This window comes from Pezoporus flaviventris, unplaced genomic scaffold (genome assembly GCF_033815535.1).
Source record: "Pezoporus flaviventris isolate CSIRO_AGI_PZ_B2104156 unplaced genomic scaffold, CSIRO_AGI_Pfla_v1 ptg000005l, whole genome shotgun sequence".
Lineage (NCBI taxonomy): Eukaryota > Metazoa > Chordata > Aves > Psittaciformes > Psittacidae > Pezoporus > Pezoporus flaviventris.
Window position 1 is genome coordinate 16,456,565 of NW_026892553.1, and position 22,571 is coordinate 16,479,135.

Sequence of the window (22,571 nt, forward strand, 5' to 3'; positions counted from 1 at the left end):
GTTAAAAAGAACTCATACCTGACAAAAGAGGCAATTAGTTTGTTGAATGACAAGAAGAAATGTCACCACTGCTAGTAAACTGATTACTCTATTCCTTATTCTGTTGGCAGGTCTTATTATTATGAACATTAAAGTAATCAGTTTTCTGTCACTTAAAATCCGTACCTACTTCTTCCTTTCCTCAAATATCCTGATTTCAGTTGCACGCCACATTATTTATGTGCTGTTTTTACTAATCCTTGCTGGCCTGAAACATTACAATAATCTTGCAATCTGGGTAGAAATATGACCTATAATAAGCATGAGGAAGAAATGACAATGCTGGCATATAATCATTGCTGTTTATAGCTTTGCAATGACATGGGGGTACTTGAGTGATTTAAGGGAGAAAGCAAAGAGGATATAATTCAAAAACATAATTTTAGTAAAAATTTATTTTCTGCTGAAATGGAAATTAAGCAGATTTGTCTTTCTTATTTTTTTTCAACTGTCGACAACAGTTCAGACCCTCCTTTGTGTCCTGGCACAGTCTTTTCATAAATGGCATCCTGGCAACATGCTATTTACTATACGTACCCAGCCTGGTTTTGCTCCTTGTTCTACTTTCCTCTCGTGATTGCCTAACTGAAAACAGTAATTGAAAAATAGCAATCATGTTTTTAAACTGCTCTTAAATTCAGAACCTGTTAACTATCAATTAGGAGATATTAGCCAGGATAAAATAAATTGTCACTTAAAATTTTGTGTAGCCTTATTGAACACTTGGAGAACGATCCTGAATTTGCCAGTTGGGTGCAGAAGGTACGTCTGCATTTTGGTTCAGATAAAGTGATCTCTGCTTTGTGTGTGTCACTTCATTTTGTGAAATGGTTTGGGAGTATGCAATCTGGATTTGTTTTTATGTAAAAGAAAGTGAAGTGTAGACTTCAGGAGGGCACTTCCTGCACTTCAGTGAAGGGCTTGTGAATGGTGGGGCAAAAATGGAGCTGGACTGAAACTCCTGAAACACATACAAGGCAAATACCCGTGTTATCCCCAGTCATTTCACTGTAAATCACAGACCATTTCACAGACTCCAGTCTCTCCTGGAATTTGAGCTTTCTGCTCTGTGTTGATACTGTGGTTTAAACTCTGACTCTTCCAGTCATTAATTTGAAATACTATGCTCAGTTGAAACTGAAGTGATAAGAATGAGCTATGAATGCAGTATTATGTCTGTCTTTGGCCAATGAGTTGGGTCAGAGCAATGGTTGCCTTCTCTAATGTGTATTGAAATCCAGGCAATTACTGCTCCTGTATAGTGTTTAGGCAGTGCTGTAGTTGCTGGTTTGGTTGGTTTTGTGGTTTTTTTTTAAGTAAGTTATAGGAAGAGTGTTAAAATAAGCCAGCAAATAATTTAGGAAAATCCTATGAAGAAAAAAGAAGCATTGCTGTTTGCAAACCTGCTTGTCTAAATTGTGTGTTTAAAGAAAGAGATACCTTAATTTCACTTCTGTTCTGAGGGAAGCACTTCTCTGAAATACTATGCTGTTGCTCTGGCTCTTCTGCTGCAAGACATGTTTAGTGTGGAGAGAGAATCTTAAGTTAATGACGTGATTCATGGCAGTTTCAATTCTGAAATCCATCACTGGTACAGCACCCTAATGACTTACCATAACATCACTTATCCAGCAAGCATGCAGTTCTGTTGTTGGGTCTTGTATATGGGAATGGCTGCTGGCTATGCAGGCTTGAGAGACAAACTGGGTCTGAAGTGTGATTAGCTAAATACTTCAATGATAACTTTCAGAGAACCGTCACAAGGTAAATGGTGTAACTTGTTTTGGCAGTTGGTGATTTACAGGAACATTAACTTTCAAGCTCAATTGACAGCCCCGGAGCTATGTTTCATATAAAGTACTTGCAGTTTGGGAAGAAAGTCACAGAGACAAAAGAAGTCATCTATTCCATTAGAGGAAGTACACTTTCAAAAATAACTTTAGCATTTTGAAAGGAGGCATTAATGAAGTATTGTTCGTGCACTTCTCTTGATTCTAAATAAAAGAAACAGGTGTCTCCCTATAGACACCTGCAACATATTTTTTGTGCTGTCATGGCAAATATTATGAGATTGGCAATTTAGGAGGTCTTGTGTAGAAGAATCAAAAAAACTTTGGCAACTTACTGTTAAAAACAGTCTACAAAATAGAAGATGCCTGTTCTGAAACTGTATGCTATGCAAGAGATCCTCAACAGAGTGGAAAATCAGTCATAGAGTGGTTAGGGTTGGAAAGGACCTTAAGATCATGTAGTTCCAACCCCCCTGCCATGGGGGTTATAGTTCTTCTAAGTTTAATAATAATAATTATTGTCCTAAATTTGAAAATGTCTTATTTTGTCAGAGGCTTTCTAAACATGTCATTTAAAGTGAACTTTCTACTTCAGAGATTTTAACGCTTTTTCTAATTGGGTTGATACTTCCAAGATGCATACCTCCTTACATATCCTAGGCACCATTCTATTTGTTTGTTCTCTCTAGTTTAGTCTGTGTTTTCTACTTTGAGTGGAAGAAAATTGATTTTTTTTGTTGTTGTTGTTTGATTTGTTTTGCTGGTTGGTTTGTTGGACTTTTTTGTCTGATTTCTTACTACTTTGGTGAAATTGGGTCATCTTTAATAGATTGAATAACTGTCAAATTAATAGAGTTGCCATTGTTAAAGCTGTGTGTTTGCTATGGAATGAGCTAATTTGCAAGATCTGTGACACAAATTGGAGATACAGCAACTGAGATACAACATACGTGTTTAACTTTTGCTGTAGTCTGTGTTGTATCTAGAACTGGCATAAAAATTCATGTACCAGTTGTGACTAATTTTTATATAGTCTGAATTTGCCTTGTTACTCTTAAGTATTTTCAGATGTGTCTCTTCAAGAATTTAATCTAAGACCCAAATGGTAAAGCATCTGCTCTTGAAATAGTTATTCCTGTCTCAATAAAGTAATTCATGGGAATGAACAGCATGGTTTCATCCTGCTGCTCCATTGTACGATATCTGGCTTTGTGCCCTTAAGAGCAGTTATTAGCGCTTGCTGTAGTGTTACCTGATGTCTGAAATAAAATGTGCTCATGATATTGTACAAGAGGGCCATCATATCTTTCATGTAGACCTTCAGTAGTCTGCTAAACTAAGTTTTTTGGTGTTAGGAGATGCTACTTCCATTTCTATGAATTTCTCAACATACCACCTTGGACAATTCACTTAATCTTTCAATTTATCTTTCTGTTACTGAAAGAAACCACACAGGATAATAGTGCATAGGTAAGGTGAGAATTATTTCATTCATTGATATCTTTGTAGTCTTTGTGCTTTGAAGAATTAATTACTTAGTTGCATTTGAAAGAGCTATATGGTATTGCCAAACATTTAATCTTAGAAATCATTCAACCCAGAAAGAGGCAGATAGACAGACAAACAGAAGTTACCTGTTGTAGGACTGGCTGGTTAATACTGCAGATGCCATGTTTTCACTCCAACCAAGCATACAGTTCAGGCTAATGTATCTGTAAGTCAAGCTCAAATTTAATAATTTGAATACATTATTAAATACTGTTCACATCATTTATGGAAAGATTTGAGATGATTGTTTTGTTTCAAGAAATAACAAGACTCAAAGTGTGGTTGGCTTCTGTAATGTGATGCATCATGCATAAGGTAGGGCTTGCCTTTTCCCATGGCAATACTTGCAGAAGGACGTTAACAGAAATATTTCTACTTCACCTTTAGAAAACCTGTTGACCTCTCTAGTTTAAAATACTCATATCTTTCTCTTATTAGTGTCTGTTGGGAGAAATGAAGTGAAAAGATTGCTGCCTTATTCTTTTTAACAGCCTATTTAAGTTAAAATGGTAACATGGATGCACATATTTTGTCCTAATTTGATCTCTTTGCATCTTTTCCAAACAAAGCATTTATTGTGTAAAAGAAAGGCAGCCATTATTTATCTATAAGGATGAATTAGCTCTCTGGCTAAAGTGTGTGAAGAGAAAGCGAAGATGAAAAAAGAGATTACATATAAAAGCAGACCTGTAAGGAAACCAGTCCAAGTGTGTGACTTCCACAAGTCTGTGCTTTGAGTCTGTGCAGTCTTTGTATTTGGTGGCATCAGTTAGAGGGAGGGGGAAGAGGCTGTAAGACAAAGCTTTCCAGACTAAAGAGGAATACAGATCTTTCTCTTCCAGCTTCTAAAATGTATTTACTGGAGCTGTTCATCCTCACAGTCACTAGAGGCACTTTCTGAAGGTTTCCAGTTGCCTTGAAAGTCTCCAGGGTAGAAATGTTCTATTGGCTTGGTAATCATGTTGTGTTCTTCTTACCAGCGGGGTTCCAGAAGTTTCTCACTGGTTACTTTATCTGAAAATCCAGGATCTTGTCGCTTTATAATTCACTTGTGTGGCAAATACTCCTCCCCAGCGTCTGATCTGTGGGGCGGCTGAAGTACAGCCCTACCGCTCTGGGGATGAAACCCAGCATTAAATGTGCCACACAGGCTGAAAAGGACTTTGGAGAAGCAGGAGGAGCTCTGAGGTGCTCAGCAGGAGTGCCTGGGGGCCAGGCCAGCCCAGGCAGCAGTGCTCATGCGAAGGGGGGGGGGAGCTGTGCCTGTGCCTCCACTTTATGTCCCATGTGTTAGCCGCCAGCTGATGGGCGCCATTTTGTGGGTTGGTCTTGGGTGTGGGACGAGTGTCTCCACAGAGGTCACAGCCATGATGGCCCATGGATCATACACTGCTCGTCTCGAGCGAAGAGAGGACGTGACAGCATTCGCTGTGGTAATTATTTCAGTTTAGGCTATAAGTTATAGCTTTAACACGTGGATGTTAAGTGTTTTACACTGTGGTAATTGTAAATCTATATAATTAGATGGAGAGTCTTTTCAAGATGCTGACCCCTGTCTAACAGCGCAAACCAATTTTTATTGATGGTGGTAATGCAGATGGCTAGTAATGGATAACTAAAATGATAGAAGAGTAAGTGAAATTAAATAAACATTTAAAGTTCACCCCTTGCTGCAAGAAAGGTTAGTTTAGTAATTTAAATACTGGCAGCTCAGTAGAAGCTGCTCTATTGTATGTGAAATGCTGAAGAAGTTCCTCAGCTTAGAAAAGAGGAGGAAAAGCTGTGAGGAAAGTGCTGGAACATGTTTTTAAGAAAGAAATCCACAACAATGCAATTTCTGACAAACAGGCAGAAAATAAAGTTTTCATCCTTCCTTGAAGTACAGGTACACCCACAAGGACTATTAGTGCCATGTCAGCCATAATGGAGCTCTGAAGTTCAGCAATTATGGTGTACCTATGATGTTTAAAAATATTTTTGACAAAATGCAGAAGGTTACTTGACTGGAAAAAAAAAAAAAGAGAGGAAAAAGCTATCAAAGCTGCACACTTTGAGGTGTTAAAATTCACAGGAGTTGCATAATGGAAACAAATGGAATTAGTCTTGTGAGCAAGTACTTTTGTAAATTCTTTTAATTGGCTTATTTACCTTTAAAAGATGCTGCACTGTTTGTTACCCAAGTACTTACATATATGGCTAAAGAGTACAAAATAAGGGTAACTATTAATTATATGTAGCATTTTTATTCATATAACTAAAACTAACTGTAATAGGTGATAAAATACTTGCAAATTGATATGCAGTCTCTAGTATGCCCTGTAGGAAAAAAGTATCCCCTTTTAATTGTTGTTAATATTTTATGGTATGCTGAAACCCAGTAACCACTAACGTAATATAAACAAACAGTAGCTGAGACATCTCTGGGGTTTTTTTTTGTTCTTCATAAGGATACTGGGCACAAAAGACGAGCTGTGAGTTCCTTGGGAAAGCAGATCTGAGCTGAGAGCTTTGGTTTTATTCCAACATAAACAAAACAGTGGGCTAGGGAATTGTGAAGAATTTCAGTTACATTGAAAGTGTTCTTACTGTCTGACCACAATTGTTAATGGAGTATGGACAAAGCATGTCATTTCATACTGGTGTAGTGTTCCTGCACACACCAGTTTGTGGTAAGCTAACTTATGCTTGCCAGAGCAAGTCTGTTGGTGACAACTCCTATAAAATGTGGTTGTCATGCTGCCAGATACCACAGTGCAAGTTCCATATAAATAGACATGTATATGTATTCCTGGTTTTCTGCAAAACCAGGATATTTATGGGTATGGGGTTTCATAGTATTGTTTTATACTAGTAGGAAACTTACAAAGAAACAAAAAAACCTTTATACAGCCTTAATAGAAAGGGTGTAAAAATCAGATTCCAGAAGAATATTTTCTTCACACTTGACTGTTTATCATGGGCTGATAACTTTAAATGGCTAGTCATCTTTACATTGAAGGAAACCTAAACACGTATGTCTCTATATGTATGTAACCTGCAAATGCCAACAAAACTCCAGAGTAGGAAACCAGGACCAAAGAAAAAAAGGAAGGATTGATGCAGCTATAGACTTGTGCTGGAGAAAACCTCTTCTGGAAACGAGCATTAATATGAACGACAGTTGAATGTGTTATCTCACTTTCACAAAGTCCTAGACAGTAGGAAAGAGAAAGCTTTCAGCTTTGTAAGAATCTTTGGAGACCTGTAATCCCTTTGCTTTCATGCCCAGTAGCAGGGATTGGCATGGTTATTGTTATAGTATAAATACATGAATTGTAGTTTTCCATTGGCTCTGTGTGGAGGCAGCTGTGGAGGACAGCTAGCAGGCAATGCTCCGTGGCAAGCCTTTTCACTCCGTTGGCTATGTAGCAGGTAATGAATCTTGATGGAGAACTCGTCTATAACTTTTAACACTGGGGTTGACAAAGCCATGATGCTTGTTTTTTTTTTCGTCAGCGCTGCATTCATAACAGCTTGTGTTTGTTGCATCTCAGCGAGATGATTGCCTCCACATGTTTGGCACTGAGGGCAAATTCAGAAATACAAGTTTGAAGTTCAGTACAGTGTGCTGCACTAGGGATGGTTTGTTTGGTAGTTAACTTCTCTAGGTTTACTCACATGGCTGATAAGCACTGGCTGATGATGAAGTGGATGATTTATGAATGCTAAGGGCATGGTTAGGATGAACCTGATGACATCTAAAAGCAGAAAAGAGCACATTGAGCCTCGGGAAACCATGAAAGCTTTTTATGCTGGTGAATGTGTACTGTGCATTAGGGAGCTGACCTGAACGACCCAACACATTTACATTTTCTTTTTTCCTTTAAATTCCCTGAAATAATTTTTTATTATTTCATTATTTTTTACTTCTCCATGTTAAGACTATAACAGCCTACAGCTCCCTCTCAATTGGTAATTCATTCATTTCTCTGAGTCAGTAACTGGTTTTCTTATATTGACACATAGGTCTGGAAGCCAGCTATCACAATATGCTCTAGCAAACACAGGGCAACAGATCTCCTGTTAGCACCTCACGGTTTCTTCCATTTTTATTATTGCTGAAACACAGTTTACCACACGGTGTAACTCACTGAAATGGTAACTGTTGAATGATTCAGTGATTCTGCAGGTTTTGCTGGTGCTGCGGTCATGCGATCGATAGTGGTTTGGATGTGGGCTGTGAGGAGAGCCATGAAATGCTGTGTTGTGCCCTGCCTACACCAGAAAAGTCACGTCCTCAGAGCTCTGACTTTCAGTTACTGAAATTAAGTCACTGGAGCACACATGTAGTGACATTTTGGCATAGTCTGCATGTCAGCAGGAGATCTTGTGTTGTTCAGGGAGTTGTTTCACTCTGGAGACAAGCGATGGTTTGCCAGCTTACATCAAACGTGTGTGGTCGAATGCAAATGTGCAGAAACAAGAAGCGCTGTGTTGCTAAAACTGTAAAGTACACCAGAACTAACACGGACAAATGTGAGTTGTTTATGAAAAATGTGTTAGAAGTGCCATAGGGTGGAATTATCACTTATAAAGATCTCGCTCCCACAGCTTAGAATAGCTTAAAGGTGCTGGAAAATAAGGTTCTGCACAGCTCTCTGGAGATTGTGTCTATTTTGTCTTAATTATTATAGCTCTGAATATTGTTACTCTTTAATGCCATGTTGAGAAATCCAGGATGTGCTCAGCACTCCAACCATACAGCACACAAGTTATCTTTTTTTTATCCCCTTAAAAACCAGCTTAGTAATTTGATTCCCCCCCACCTCTTGAACTAGAATTTTGTGAACAGTTGCCATTTAATTTACATGACCTACAAATACACCCATGTGTGTCAGTGTATATCCTCTTATTTCATGCTTTTCATTTTCTTCTAAGATGAACAGTGCCATTCGTCTTAATATTTCTGTAGGAGAGGTATGCTTACCTTATCCGCATCCATTTCCTTTGTCTCTCTGATCTATCTAATGATGTGGTGGTCTTGCTGAGCTACAAAACTGTCTTGTGCGAAGTTACTGAGTTGCTCCAGAATCTCTGAACAGTTTGAATTTTAATTATGGTCCAGATTGCTGAGGTATAACAGTTACTCTCAGTAGAGCTTCCTAACTGTGCTTCTTAGTGTGGCTGATTCTAGTTATTAGTACATTGAGACCAAGTCCTAGATCCTGATCTTAGGCTGTTTTTTTTTCCCTAATATAGGGAAAAAAAATATTTTTTTTCTGGTACAGTCTGTAACAATGAGGCAAATGGGAAGAAGTGGAAAACATATTCCCAAACTGTAAGATGAAAAGGCATAACCTGAGAGTTCTTCACTGTGGTGCATGTCGGTGTGTGTAAGTGGATGGAGGACCTCTGCTGGTTTAAGTAACTCCTTTGTGTAGGGGCAGTATTCCTGCCATCTCCGTGGGCAGTGATGGCAGTGAGACTCAGAGTACTGACAGGTCCCTTGGCTCTGTCTGAACCCAGCTGTGATGGCAAATGCTTAATATAAAATAACTCTTTCTCCGCTGCCAGAGATAAATACAAAAAAAAAGGAGGAGGATGATTACAACTTTCCTCTTGCAGGCAAGAGGTAATCCTTCAGAAAAGTTGAAGGAGTCAAAGGATTGATTTGTTGGGAAGGATAGTTAGAGGAGACAGCAAATCAATTTACTGAAGTCAGAGTTTTGTGGGAGTGTCTGCTAGGACTTGTGGCTAGGGAGGACGAAGTTAAATGATGCCCCAAAGTAAAATGATGTAGATAAAGGTGGATGTTTCTGAAATGAAAGGAAGGAATGTAGAAGTAAATGCAGATTGCAAAGCAGCAAGGACTTACTCTTGTGCTTGGGAATTTATGATAGAGGTAAATTAAAGAAGCCAATTATTGGCAAAAAATTGCTTGAAGAAATTTTATGAACTAGAGATAGCTTCATAAGGACTGAGAAAGTTTAAAAAAAAAAGCAAATCCCAATATGTTTCTGGGAGAGAAATGTTACAAGTTTTTAGAGTGACTCTGATTTCTGGTTAATATTAAACTTTTGTAAGGAGATAACTATTTAAGTCTTTACTTGGAGCTGTGTAATTTCCTTTATAGCCATTTTAGCTTTTTATGATATGACACTTCCATGCTAATTTTTGCTGAAACAGACTGGTTTCCCTAAAGTGAATCCGTGGTATCTTAAGCTCCAGTTGAGTATTTTTCTAAAGTAAGAGCTAACTGTAGGAAAAAAAATTGTAAATAAACAGAAAAATTATATTCACAGTGGATTCTTTTTCTATAAATCTTGTTATTTTTGTAGTAGTTCATGCATTTAGAGGTATAATCTGAAGGGAATTTTAAATATGAATTCTGTATGATTGACATTTCATCTAGTGAAGAGTGATTGTAGATTCTCTGGATGATGAATTGGGTAATAGGGGAAGAACATACGATTTGTGGCTTTACTGTGATTCATTGATGTGTTAAGAATAGAAGCATAATGTGTCATGATACTTTGCTATTTTTCTATTTACTGCTTTTAACCTAAGGTTAAAAAGAATATAAAAATTCAGTACTGTAGCATAGTTCTTTAAAAATTTCCAGGAAACAGAGATGTGAGTTTATATAAAATTCCTTACTGTCAGGATTCAGGAAAATGCTGGATTAGGTCTGTTGTATGGAACTTTATAGTTTATCATGCATATTTAATGCAGAAAATAGCTTTTCATTTTTTATTTGATCTTCAGCTTTTCGGAAGTCTTCCTCCATTCCTGTTGATGTATCTTTTGTCTAACATCAGTCATGTGCCACGTGCTCACTTTGCTATATATCAAAAGCATTTGGTTTTGAGGAAACTCTTTTATGTCGTTTTCTTTGTATGTCATTTACCATTTTCATTAATTATTTTAGCTGTGATTCTTATATTTGCAGTGGTTAAGTTTCCTTAGCATAATCAGTGTGTGTCTAAAAAGGAGAGCAAATGCATTTTCATTCCCTGTTTCAGCAGGTTTGTCTTTTTATGCTTTTCAGTTAATATCTTAATAAGCAGTGTCTCTTGGCACCCAGTGGCTGAGCAGCAGTGGCACTTTTATTCTTCTCTTTTTCATTTTTATTTCAACTGTTTGCTGAAGAAACAGAATGGGATGATTGGTTTGGGATGTTGTCAACACAGGTTCCTTGAGCTGGCTGATAGAAATCTTGGTGAGTGTACTTGTGCCAGGTATGCTGCTGCATTGGAATTGAACTTAGAAATTTTGAAGGGCATGAAAAGTTTGATGTTTGGTTTTAGAGTTCCACTTCACTAATATTGAACAGCAGTGTATGTGCTCAGCCACAAAGGAGGATAGGGAAGAGAAGCTGGTGCATTTGTATAGGCAGCCTATCTGTACTGCTTGTGATTGCCTGGAAAATTCCATTTGGTTCAGTCAACAACTTTTATGCAGCCTCTTCATTCTTTGCAATGGTTTCCTTTCAGATAAGTCTGGACTAGTAAAGAAAGAAAAAACGTTACTTTTACTTTTCAGTGCTGAGGCTTTATACATGTAGAGATAGATCCTAACAGCTTTGCATTCTCATAATAATGCGGTTTTATCTTTACTTATTTCTGTTACAGTGGGACTGACAAGAATATTTAAAGGATTGTAGGACAAAGCATTTTCCATTTTGCTACTTCAGAAAGAGATCATTTAAATAAATTTTGATCTCTCTCCTTGATAGTGTTTCAATACCCACATAATATTAAGCTATACTTGCATATTTTAAAAAAAAGAATAATCTGTAAAAATAAAGAATACTGATCCAGAATTTTATTTTGGTAATTTGGGTGGGGGGGTGGGGGGGGGTGGGTGTTGGGGGGGTGGGGTGTATGTGCAGTGAGCCTTGGGCCAGTATTGCCCCTAAAAATATTGTTTGGCATAAATTCAGATCTTTTATATCACTAGTACTTCATCAGGTGTATAAACTGGAATAACAAAAAACTTAGAGAACATAAATGTCTAAGGGCCACTGTCCTATAAATCGTGTTTCATATTCCTTAGGGAGGTTTAGTGCAATAATCCTGACATAACAGAATGTTTTGGGTTATTTGGCGAATGCATATAGGTATTAGAGAAGATCATATGAGAATTGCATAACCCTTTAGAAAATTCTGGCAATCTTTTAAAGTGAAATTATTCCCATTCTACTGCATATGGACGTAATAATGCACTTAATAATAAATTAATAAAAGTGGATGCGTATGATTTCACTGTTGTGTATTATTTCACTGAAAGTGTGCTTCATCCAAGACAAGTACCAACTCAGTGTAAATAGTTTAAAAATCCAATGATAGCTCTTTTCTGTGGTTTTCCCATTGCTTTTTACATGTTCCAAATGTTTATTTGCACATCTCTTATATTAAGTCAGATATGCAAACCCCTCAACTTTAATCAGAATGATGCTTCAAAGGATTTTATCTGGTTAACTGTTTCTAAAAGCTCAAATTATTCCAGAAGTGCATCATGTGGAAGAATTAAATCAATTCCCCTTAATAAACAAACTGCTGTTTTCCTTAACACATATAAGAGCTCTGTGTACAAAATAGTAGCTCTTTTGATATTGTTTTCCTTAATCTATTAGGATGTCTTTTGTTCTGCAAAATAAACTAAAGAGGGTGATTTAAAGTGATCTTTGTTTCTAGAAGTTCATATCTATGTTCTTCTCTACACAAAATTCCAGGTTTTGCACTTCTTTCTAACAATATGTAGAGTTTTGGTGGAAAAAATGATTATCTAAATCTTGCAGAGCTTCCTGTATTTCTTTGTAAGCTCTCTTAAATGCAAGCCTCTGCTATCATGTCCTCACTATTTTTGGTGCTCAAACTAGCTAGAATTAAACCAGACCAGGTAAGTGTACCTGTTAATCTTGTTTTGGGTTCAGCATTAAAAATCCTTTGCTAATGTTTTTGCTGAAATTCCAAAAGTCCCATATTCACCTACTTAGGACCAGAGCCTGTAATTGGGATATTCCTTATTCCCTCAGGTTTCATGTGCCTTGTGTCTGCAGCATTCTGCTGGGAAGTCTGATGCAGAAAAAGAATTACTTGCAGTAACTGAGAAAAAAAGACTGACTTATGCAGTGCATTGCTTAATCAGAGTGACCTATACGGTGTAATAGAGTTTATGATGTAAATAGTTTATAAAAAAAATTATGATGCAAATAGTTTATAAAATCTTCACAGTAAACCCTATTCGCACAACTAAATATGTGATATCAAGGTAGGCTTTTTTCCTGTAACTTTACAAGGGATTCCTGACATGGAATGAAAATGGAGTTGATATGAGTACTGAGGGAAATGTGTTGGGACTTTGTGGACACTTGTGGGAAGCAGATCCCCATTGGAACAAGTAAATAAGTATTTTCATATTGTTTTTCTTGATGGAAAGTTTACGTGCTTAGTTGTCCAAGGGAGCAAGTTGCAGAGAGGCAGACGGGCACCAGTTTCTTTTGCTTAACAAGAATGCAATACAACTTGAAATGGATTTTAATATAATAATAAGGTTTCAGACTCTATCCTGACCCCATGTGAAGAAACAGTTGATAGGAGTATGTGATTACACACATCTGTGCTTATAAAAAGAGTTGCATACTGGTTTTACAAGTACTGCTGATCTAGCCCAGAGAAATTCTTGCCTTAGGCAGGATGATGGATCTCCCTTGTATTGACCTGCCTTAGAGCAGATGGAGGTAATCGTACTTACACTTACCCTTGGTGACTCCTACATGTGTTTCCCTGTTCTTCTCTTTTACAAGTTACACTGTTTGTGTTGTCTGAATTCTGTACCATAGGCTAGGATATATGGTGAATAATTTACTCTGAGACTTGATAAGAAAAAAAGTTATTTTCAAGCTTACTTCTTTATCTCTTGAGGGATTATTTATGGTACAAGTACCTGTTCTGAACATACTCTTGCCACCTAAAGAACAAGCTTTTATTTTACTTCATATACTATAAGTATACAATTTGCACTAGAAAAAGCAAACATACTTCCTAAGACAAATAGTCACAGCTGGGGATAAGGAATATAAATAGGATGACATCAAATGAAAAGAGCTGATGATCCAACAAGGTTTCTATAGATCATGTTGTCTCTAATGTCAGGAGAATTGCAGATTAGTCTTGCTGCCCTTTATAAGTAAGCCTACTTATCAACTTTCTGGAAAAATCTAATTTAAGGTGGCACATTTTCCTTAGTTCTGCCACACTTCAAAGCTTCAAGTATAAAGGTTTGTCAGCCATTCTCTCCTGGTTATAATTGGCATGTGAGATTCTTGTTCAGGCCTTTCTCTACCAGCCAGGTCTGGGCTACTCCTGGCTGACACTGATAATGTAATTTTAGTTTCTTGATTACTAAAGCCAAAAAACTATGAAGCTTTAGCTTTTAACAACTTTATCCAATATAGACTTACTGTTCAGAGAGAAAGAGCAGCTTAAATTGCAAATGTTCATTGTAAGAAGCTGGATTTCTATAAAGTATAACTTAGTCACACCATTGGGAAAGATGATGACAAGCCTCGGAAAAAAACCCACATTTGGACAAGGTGGATAATGGCAGAGGCTATTGCTATTTTTTTCTGAACAACATACAGAGAGACTATTTTTATGAAGGGATATAACAAGAGATATGAATTTTAAGAACTCTGAAGAAAGTATGCAGGAATATAAAAATTCATAGTTTTGCTACCATGTTCTACATTTTTAACATGATGCTTTATATCCGAGTCACAAAACGGATTTGTGTACATTTATATTCATTCTTTAAAAGCTAAGTAGAGCTCAGGCAACTAAAACAAGCTGTTTGATATTATGTCCCGTCCCCCCCCCTTCACTTGATGTAAGAATACCTTAGCATATAATGTCACATTAGTTTTATATATGTAAATACTTTCAAGTCAGAACATGCAGTATAAGCATATTTTATCAGCTATTACCACTAGGATTTTTACATATGCGAACTGAAAAAAAGTTCTGTGTTTATCAAAATGTCAAGTAATTTTGCTCCTTTAGGGTTGTCTGGATTTGGTGGAATGCCTCAGTTCTTGTATCAGTAAGAATTCCACTATGAGTTGATTAAGAAATTTTTATCATTTCTGAAATTTGGGCAACTTGTTTAGCTGTGTTAGCAATGATGTGCAAGATACAACAGAAGTGTAACACAGTATCTGTTTATTACATAAATTTAATCAGTTGAACAACAAAGTCTTCAATAGCATATTCTCATAGATAGGCATTTTCTGAAGCATTCTAAAATGCTGATACTCTTACCAAAGGCTTTAGGATAATATTGTGTAATTCCTGTGCATGACATTTTGAAAAGACCGGATCTGTGAATATCACACCTGGTTGCTTTTAAGTCAAAAGCTTTCATGTGCAGGAAAGAATGTTTCAATTAAAAAAGTGAGGGAAGGGGGAGGTCATTTGACAGTACTACATTGCATTCAAAATCATGTACAGGAAAAGAAAATTAGAGCATATTCAAAAAGCTGCTGACTCAGAGCTGAACAGACTCAAACATCTGTATCACCTGTTCAGCATATTGATGGACCATAATATTAGTATCAAACTGACGCGTCAAGTCTCAGAACTTGGTGGTCTCAGTGTTTTGATTTTCTGGAATTTTGCTACTGTTGGTTTTACTCTGCGTTGTTGCCAACCACTTGGTTATACTCTCCTTTGTTCCCACGTCAACTTTCTCATCATTTACTGTCTGAAAACTATAAATTCCCTCTACTGTAATTTCAGCTGTGAAGCTACTGTGTAAGATTACAAATAATAGCAGCAGGTAGAAAGAATTTCCACACCTTAGTATACTGACTTTGCTTTGTGCTTTTCCATGTGAACTGTATTTGATTTACAATTGAAAGTATATATATGCACTTGTAAGATTAGTGAGCATTTAATTTTTAATACTACACACAGTATTTGACATTTCACTGGGGATTCAGAGGAAATCCTTTCTCCTTGCATAAAACCAGTAGGATGCATTTACCCTAAAATTTCCCTTAAAGTAGATAACTTTCTAGTAATACTGTGAATAATTTTTACCAAATGACATCTCGTCTCCTGTGAGATGCTTGATCATTGAATTCTGAAATACAGATTTGAGTTTTGCTTATGGTTGGGTTTCTTTACAGAAACACTAAGAAAAGGAATTTACCACGTGAAGATTCACCATGTGTGTATGGATTTGCTAGCTTTATAAGAAGCATTGTTCTTCTGTGGATGACCTCCTTGCGCAGAATGATAGTTTTATCCTTCTCTACATCATTATGTTTGCTGTACAAAAATCCTGCTGTGCTACATCATAATAACGTGTAATCTTCTTGCTCAGTTTAGCTGAGATTTAAGGAGCCGCTGTTCATGGAAGCAGTTTTCTAAAGTCTGATCTATAATTTACCAGAATCAACCAGGCAAAAGAGCAAGAGGCTTTATAAGAGGGATACAGCCCTTAAAACTCTTAAATGAAGATTAGTTTAAAGTTTTACAATCCGGTAGAGAACCATCTGGCAAATCTCATGTCAGGCTTTTCTAAACCTCTGAGCTTTCCTGGTATGCTGCAGTTATTCAACCCCCACCCACACCCTGACTTTATCTCCCATTTGTCTGTCTCCTGCCGGGCAACTGCTTTACTCATAGACATGTTGGAACAAAAGAGGGAAATAAGTAAGTGAAGGGATAGTTGTTCTACACTAGTACAACAGTTGTAAATGTTGGAGGTTGTGGGTGTGCTCTACCTCTGGAAGTCATGCGTTAGGTGATTTATTGCACCTTTGAAGAGGTACTTGCAAGATAAAAGCTATCTGTGGGCAGAACCATTACAGACTTGCTGGGTTAAGTTGTGGATTTTGAGGCCATGGAATCACTGGGAGGATGTTTCACAGGGCATTTTGATACTTTCAGAAATGGGGCTGCAGTTGATACAACTGGAACAGAGTAGAAGTTGTCTCAGTGGCGAGTCCAGCCTCCTGTTTGCAGTGGAAAGCCAGTTGTTCCCATTGCTCTTAAATCACATTTCAGGGTTCTGGGCTGTGGGTTCCTCACAGACACCTCTACAAAGGGTTTTTTACGTGAGTTTCAAATTGTGTTTTTTTTCTTTTTCAAAAGAAAGACCTAAAGCATTTTTGACCACAAAGTGAAAACCTCCCCATATGAATCCATGCTAACATCTTTAGTCAGCTGTCCTATGGTTTCCCCATATGATTATGTAATAAAGATTTACTTTCACATTTATATAAAGCTTAGAAATGTGGAACAAAATAATTTGTTCCAGCAATATGTTACATAAAATTAGACTTTCTTCACTTAAATTAACTCTTCTGTTTACCTTTCACATGAAGGATCTTAGGAGGTTGAAGGAGAGGACTGCAGGAATCCAATTACCCCAAATCAACTTACAGGCAAGAAGGAGGCATTGTTGATGGAGATAATCTCCTTCTCAGGCTTACAGCATTTACCTGTCTCAGTGTGATAATAAAGATGTTCTGCCTGGACAATGAAATTAGTGTATGTGATTTCCTGATTATAATGTGGGACAGGAAATAAGTAGCAAAGTCTGCAGTATCTGTAAAAATGTAGCTTTTGGCTGTATACCTGAAACACAAATAGAAAAACACAAAGCTGCCCCAAATAAACGTGCAATCCTAACTAGACTTCAGTAATGTAACATAGCTAATATGCTACTTAGAAATGTATTTTGCTGTTTGCTACCTGAATTTTACTTCAAGCCATACAGGATTTCAGCTTGCAAGACAATTTTATAAAGCGCTTTTTTTTCTCTCCTATAAAGTGAAAGAGTTGAACACTTTGAGTCAGACGATCTTTATGCTGCCATCGCAATTTTGTAAGGCACCAGAGAAAAATGCATCATATTATCTTTGAATTTCAGTCTGCTTTTGCTTCCCACAGTAATCAATAAGTATTAGAATTATTGGTGGTATCTGTCTAGATAATTTTAGGGCTTTTCCAGAAATCAAAATGCATAAACTAAAATAGTCATCTTGTAACTTTTTCCTTTCCTTTTTAACTCTGGCAAATCCAGAATTACTTTGAAGAACAGGGAAAACCTGTCAGTAGGGAAGCAGGATGACAAGGAGTTGACACCTAGCGAAACAGATCCAGTAGTTAATATTGGAATAAAAAGTTTGAGGCCCGAACAAATTCCCTTTGCAGCCTGGAAAAGTGATAGTAATTGAAAAATTAGTTCTATCCATGGGTCAAGTTACTAGAAATTTTACAATTATGTTAAAACCCCAGGTCACGAGCTGAAGCCAAGCATTGAGTACAATTTATCTTCTCTCCAGCAAAAAGGGAAGGACTTTCCTGCAATTTCACAGTATGTATTTTGCATTAGAGGTGGGTACCTGGCAGCTTAGGAGCCCTGGCTGTAAGAAGCGAAGGAATACAGCAGGCCCTGTGGCCAGGAGTGCAGCTTGAGCACAGTTTTGCAGGGAGCAGGCAGCTGCCTGTGTCTGTTGGCTCCTGAGGAGCAGGGTGCTGTTAGCATGTGTGGCTGGACCTGTTGCCCTCCTCTGATTGCTGCTGGTGTGATGCACTGGGGAGAGGCAAAAGGGAATACTCAGTGGGTGGCTGTCAGACAAGATTGCCAGGAATGGGCATCCCTCTTCTTCAGCCATCTGCATCACACCTTCCTGACCTACACTGGGGATTGACAGGGCAGAATCCCAAACAGAGAGAGATGGACTAGGACCTTCAGGCAGAGAGAGAATGGGGTTGAGTCTGAGGAAGAAATCAGTTTGAGCAAATTAGCAGTGTTGTTATGGATCAGCCTAACCTGTACAGACACCAGGAGCCAAGTAGTGTAGGGGGAGGATGCCATCAGAAGGGAGATCTGTGTGCAAGCAGCTCTTGTAAGATTAGTTTAAATAGCTCATGTGCACAAGAGGTTTCCCCCTCATATTTCAGAGTGGGGACCACCAGTCTTAAAGATAAGAATGAAGTCTGATTTAAAATGCTGACTTTCATAACTTTTAAAATCTACGCTGCGATTTATTTTCTGGTAGATTTTGGAAACCTGTATATTACCTGTCAAGCTGTCATAAGTAATTATATGTTTGTTAACTTCTTCCTAATAAACAACAGGAAATATTAATGATGAATTTCATTTTTTCCCTAAAAAATATTAAATAAGTACTTTGATTAAATATTAAAGCTTTCTTTTGCTGTTACAACTAGAGAGAAAATCCTGAATATCAGCAAAATATCTTTGCACAATGTTTTTACTACCTGCTCATTATGCTGGACTTTATCGATTGCTAACATAATTGATCAGGGTAATTTCTACATGGTCAGGTGGAAGTGATGTGAGTGGCTGTTTGCTGACTCGGCAAACTGAAACCTCTTTCATACTGAAAATTGGACTTTCTGTGGATAGACAGGATTGCCTGGCCTTGGGGAACAGTTGACAGTATTGCATTTCCCATTGGGCAAAAGGGATTACTGAGATAAAGGAAACTTACAGCCAGAAAGATCTTATGTGTTTTCCTGTCTCTTTTTGCTTTACCGAGTGCCTATGCCCAGGGCAGCGATACGGGGTGTCAGATAATGATTGAGAGCAAAATGAGTCTCCCTCAATTCTGGTATGTGTAGGGGGAGAACTCAGAAGGTGTTGGATGAATGGAAGGAACTGAATCAGTTGTCCGGATATGCCTTGCGCTTATGGAACGGTAGTTGGCTGTAACAGAACTGACAGGTGGTTCATCAAACATGAAAAGAACCTAATTTATTCCAGAAGTCAAGCCTGCCTGCTAGAGAAATTGTAATCGGAGTCTGTACAAGAGCTAAGGGAGCTTTAATGGCACTGCTGAAACCATAATGTAATATCCAGGTTGAAATCATTCCATCTTTATCTCATTATGAGTACAATTTTCTTCTATGTGTGAAACTTAAATGTCAAATTGAGGAAGTGGAGGGAACATAAACAAAAGACCGTGGGCATATTCTATTGTTCCTTTAGAGGGACTGTAGGAGCTACAGAAGGCTGTGGAAAGATGCTCCAAGCAAAATTGGGGAATAAAGGCTTCCAAAAACTTCCCACTTTTAGTAAGAGCTTCTTTGTCTGTGCTGGAAGAAAGAAGTTCCCGGGAGGATTGTCTATCATTACTACATTCTGCTTCTTTAGAAAAGAGAACTTGTGAATAAGTGCTGCTTATGTGATCCATTAAGAATGTGTGTATCTCTCAGTGAGCAGTAAGTAGGGAGCTTGTACACTAGAAGCACAGTTGCTGTAGTAGCAGGTACTTAAGAGAAGGTATTTAAGTTCTGCTGCATGCTGAGTTAGTTGGAAGCTGCAGGAGATGTGCCGCTTGTTAGCGGTACAGGCACTGGGTCAGTGTAAGCTGCCTTGTGTGCAGTCACAGTGCACATATAATATGTTTTCTAGACGGACAAGGGGCAATGCAAATACACTTCCCGGTTCTCCATGGCAAACCATATCAGTGCTGTGTGTTTGGCCTTTAATTTCTAGAGCTCAATACTGTTAGTTCTGAAACAGGAGTGTAAACACGGAGAGCTAGAAGGATGATGTGGACTGTGTGTGGAAAGCCTGTAGGGGCTGAAAGCAGTTCTTGGGTTTTTTTTTCCTTTCTTCCTAATGCTCCAGGATGCAGGCAGTCGATAGACTGGCAATTGCCCCAGAATCTGCTCTGTTTTCACTCACTGTGTTTTGTCACTGGTTTCTGATGCTTGTCTTTGGAGAGCTGAAAGGGTCTCTTTGATTGCTGGGTAGTGGAAACAGTAGGAAGTAATTTAAGAGCAAAAGGGTGTTAGCAAGAAACTCAGCACTAAGAGGGGTTTGAGTCTTCATTGAGTCATATGTAAGATTTAGAGCATGGCTTTCAAGTGTAACTCAAACATCAAGTATTGTCTCACCTAAATGTTCTTTTGCATCCCTTTTCGTCATGTACTCATACACTTTCTTTTTTCCTTTTTCTCTGCTTTGAACTAACTGGACAAATGCTGTCTAAAAAATGATGTGAAATTTCAAGGAAAACTATTTCTCAAGAAACAGTGTGATTTTTTTACTGTCAGTTCCTGGCAGGTTATCCCATATGGAATTATTATGGTATCTTGGCACCACAATTGATACATTTAATAATTTTCATTATATGTTTGGGTCCTTTTGATGTTTGATTATTACATTTAAAGAAAGATTATAAGGTATATTTGCCTTTGAACATATGAAAAACACAACCTTCCCTTTCCAGATGCATTCATTTTAAGTCTGTTTAGCATTCACTAAATCTGTGGTTATTCCTTTCTTCTTTTGAAATGCACTTATTGTTCTATTTCAAGAATGAATCATGTTCTGTTGCTACCCCAAAATCTAGCATAACAAAAATGGTAAAAATGATTGCCTGTAATTTATTATTATAGGCAATCCAACCTGCCAAAACAAAATTGCCATTTAATAAGGTGGTTTTTGAAATGAGCTGTGTGAATGCTCAGTGCTAACTGAAATTGCCCACAAATTCTATATTTAAAAAAAAAAAGTTTCCTTTTAAGTGTCCACATTTTACTACATGTGACAGAAAATCCAATGGCATATCTTCCCCTCTCTATGTCAGTTCTTGCAGTCTCCACGGGCATTTAGATCACTCTGATGTCAGACTTGGATAAGATGGTATTTATATTACATATTTGGATATGTCTAAGGCCATATCCAAAAGATAGTACATTACAGCTGTATTTCAGGAGGAGGGAAATCCTGTCATTGCTTACAGTGTTTCAGCAGAGGACTTTTTATGTGAATGTCATTGTTTCCATTTTATGATAGAAAGAATTTAAGGAGAAAGAAAATATGAGATACTTTGGGGTATTTTTTTCAGCAATACGTGAAGTCCCTTCACCGGGAAATTCATATGGAGAAAATTAAAAGGAGCCAGCAACCTATTCAGTGCTCAGTCCCAATGCTTAAAAATCTGACAGATTTGTTCTTGAGGCAGAGCAATTACAGACAATAATAAATAATTTTGGGATATTTTGGTAATATGGAAAAAAAAAAAGTGTAAAGGGGTCAGCAAGTCTGCTTCTTTGAAGACTACTTTAATCTATTTGATTATAGAGACTTTTGGTATGGGGGTTTGATCTTGAAATACTGCAAGGCAGTGGAAAGTTGAGGAGACAAGAAGCTGTTAACTGCTCAGACTTCTGGCTCCAGCTCCAAAGAGCATTAACGAAAGGCAAGGGCTCTCATCTGGAAACATAACTCTCTTGCCCCAGTAATGAATAATGCAGACTTGGAAAAAGTTCTCCATAACACTTAATTTACCTCTTTAAGTCTGACCCACTGCAGTCTATGTCATAGAATTGTAGAATCATAGAATAGTTAGGGTTGGAAAGGACCTTAAGATCATCTAGTTCCAACCCCCCCCCCGCCATGGGCATTGAACACAGGGAACTATGTCCATTTCCTGGGAAGGAAAGGGCAGAGAAACCAGGGTTGAGTTATCTTTGAAATTCTGCTGCTGAACCTTATTCTGTTGGCAAATAATTGCACAGTTTTGAGTTTCTTCAGCTGTACACACAGGTGAAGGTGTGTGCCTCCACCCCTTGGAAGTTAAAAAAATCTCTATGAAAATCAGGATGCTTAGCTGCAAAACCATCAGACTTAGCGTCTGCTCCAAGTGTGTGCAGTTGTGATGCTTTACCATTATTTTGTATGAATTTTGTACCTAACTTTTATTCCCTCAAGCCTGAGGGAATGCTGACAGAGTGGTTGAACATGTAACTGATACAAACTTTTCTTTCTTAAAAGCACACAAAAGAAATTGGAAGGCCACAAACTCCTTTGAAAGAAGCAACCTTGGAGCCATGGACTCAGCCACAGGTAGGCTTGGAACAACTTTCCTGCTAATGTGTTTTCTGTAATGGTGGTTTCTGTAAACCTTAATAGAATTAAACTGGGTCTCTAAAGAAGTGCTGCATCAGGTAGTTCTGTGGCTCTTGGCATTGGAAGTCAAAATGATTTGGTTTGCTGCCCAGATTATTGGTAATGTCCTATTAGTGGAAGACTCAATTTTTTTTCTAAGGGAGAAATGCCAGGATTATTTTGCCTTCAGTTTATGTTCCTTCCGTGCTTAAAGAACTTTGCAGAACTTTACAAAACCAAACATCCTTTCTGAAGGATGTATCGATAAATTGG

At 37.7% G+C, this 22,571-nt stretch overlaps 1 protein-coding gene across 5 annotated transcripts in view; it reads left to right on the plus strand.

Moving 5' to 3' along the window:
• The window catches only part of PCDH11X (protocadherin 11 X-linked), a 491,394-nt gene that overhangs the window by 210,534 nt on the left and 258,289 nt on the right, over window positions 1-22,571 (plus strand). For all 5 annotated transcript variants that reach the window (XM_061446153.1, XM_061446156.1, XM_061446157.1 and 2 more), the window contains one exon: window positions 22,185-22,256. In XM_061446153.1, the coding sequence (XP_061302137.1) occupies window positions 22,185-22,256 (72 nt within the window). The remainder of the gene's footprint in view (window positions 1-22,184; window positions 22,257-22,571) is intronic.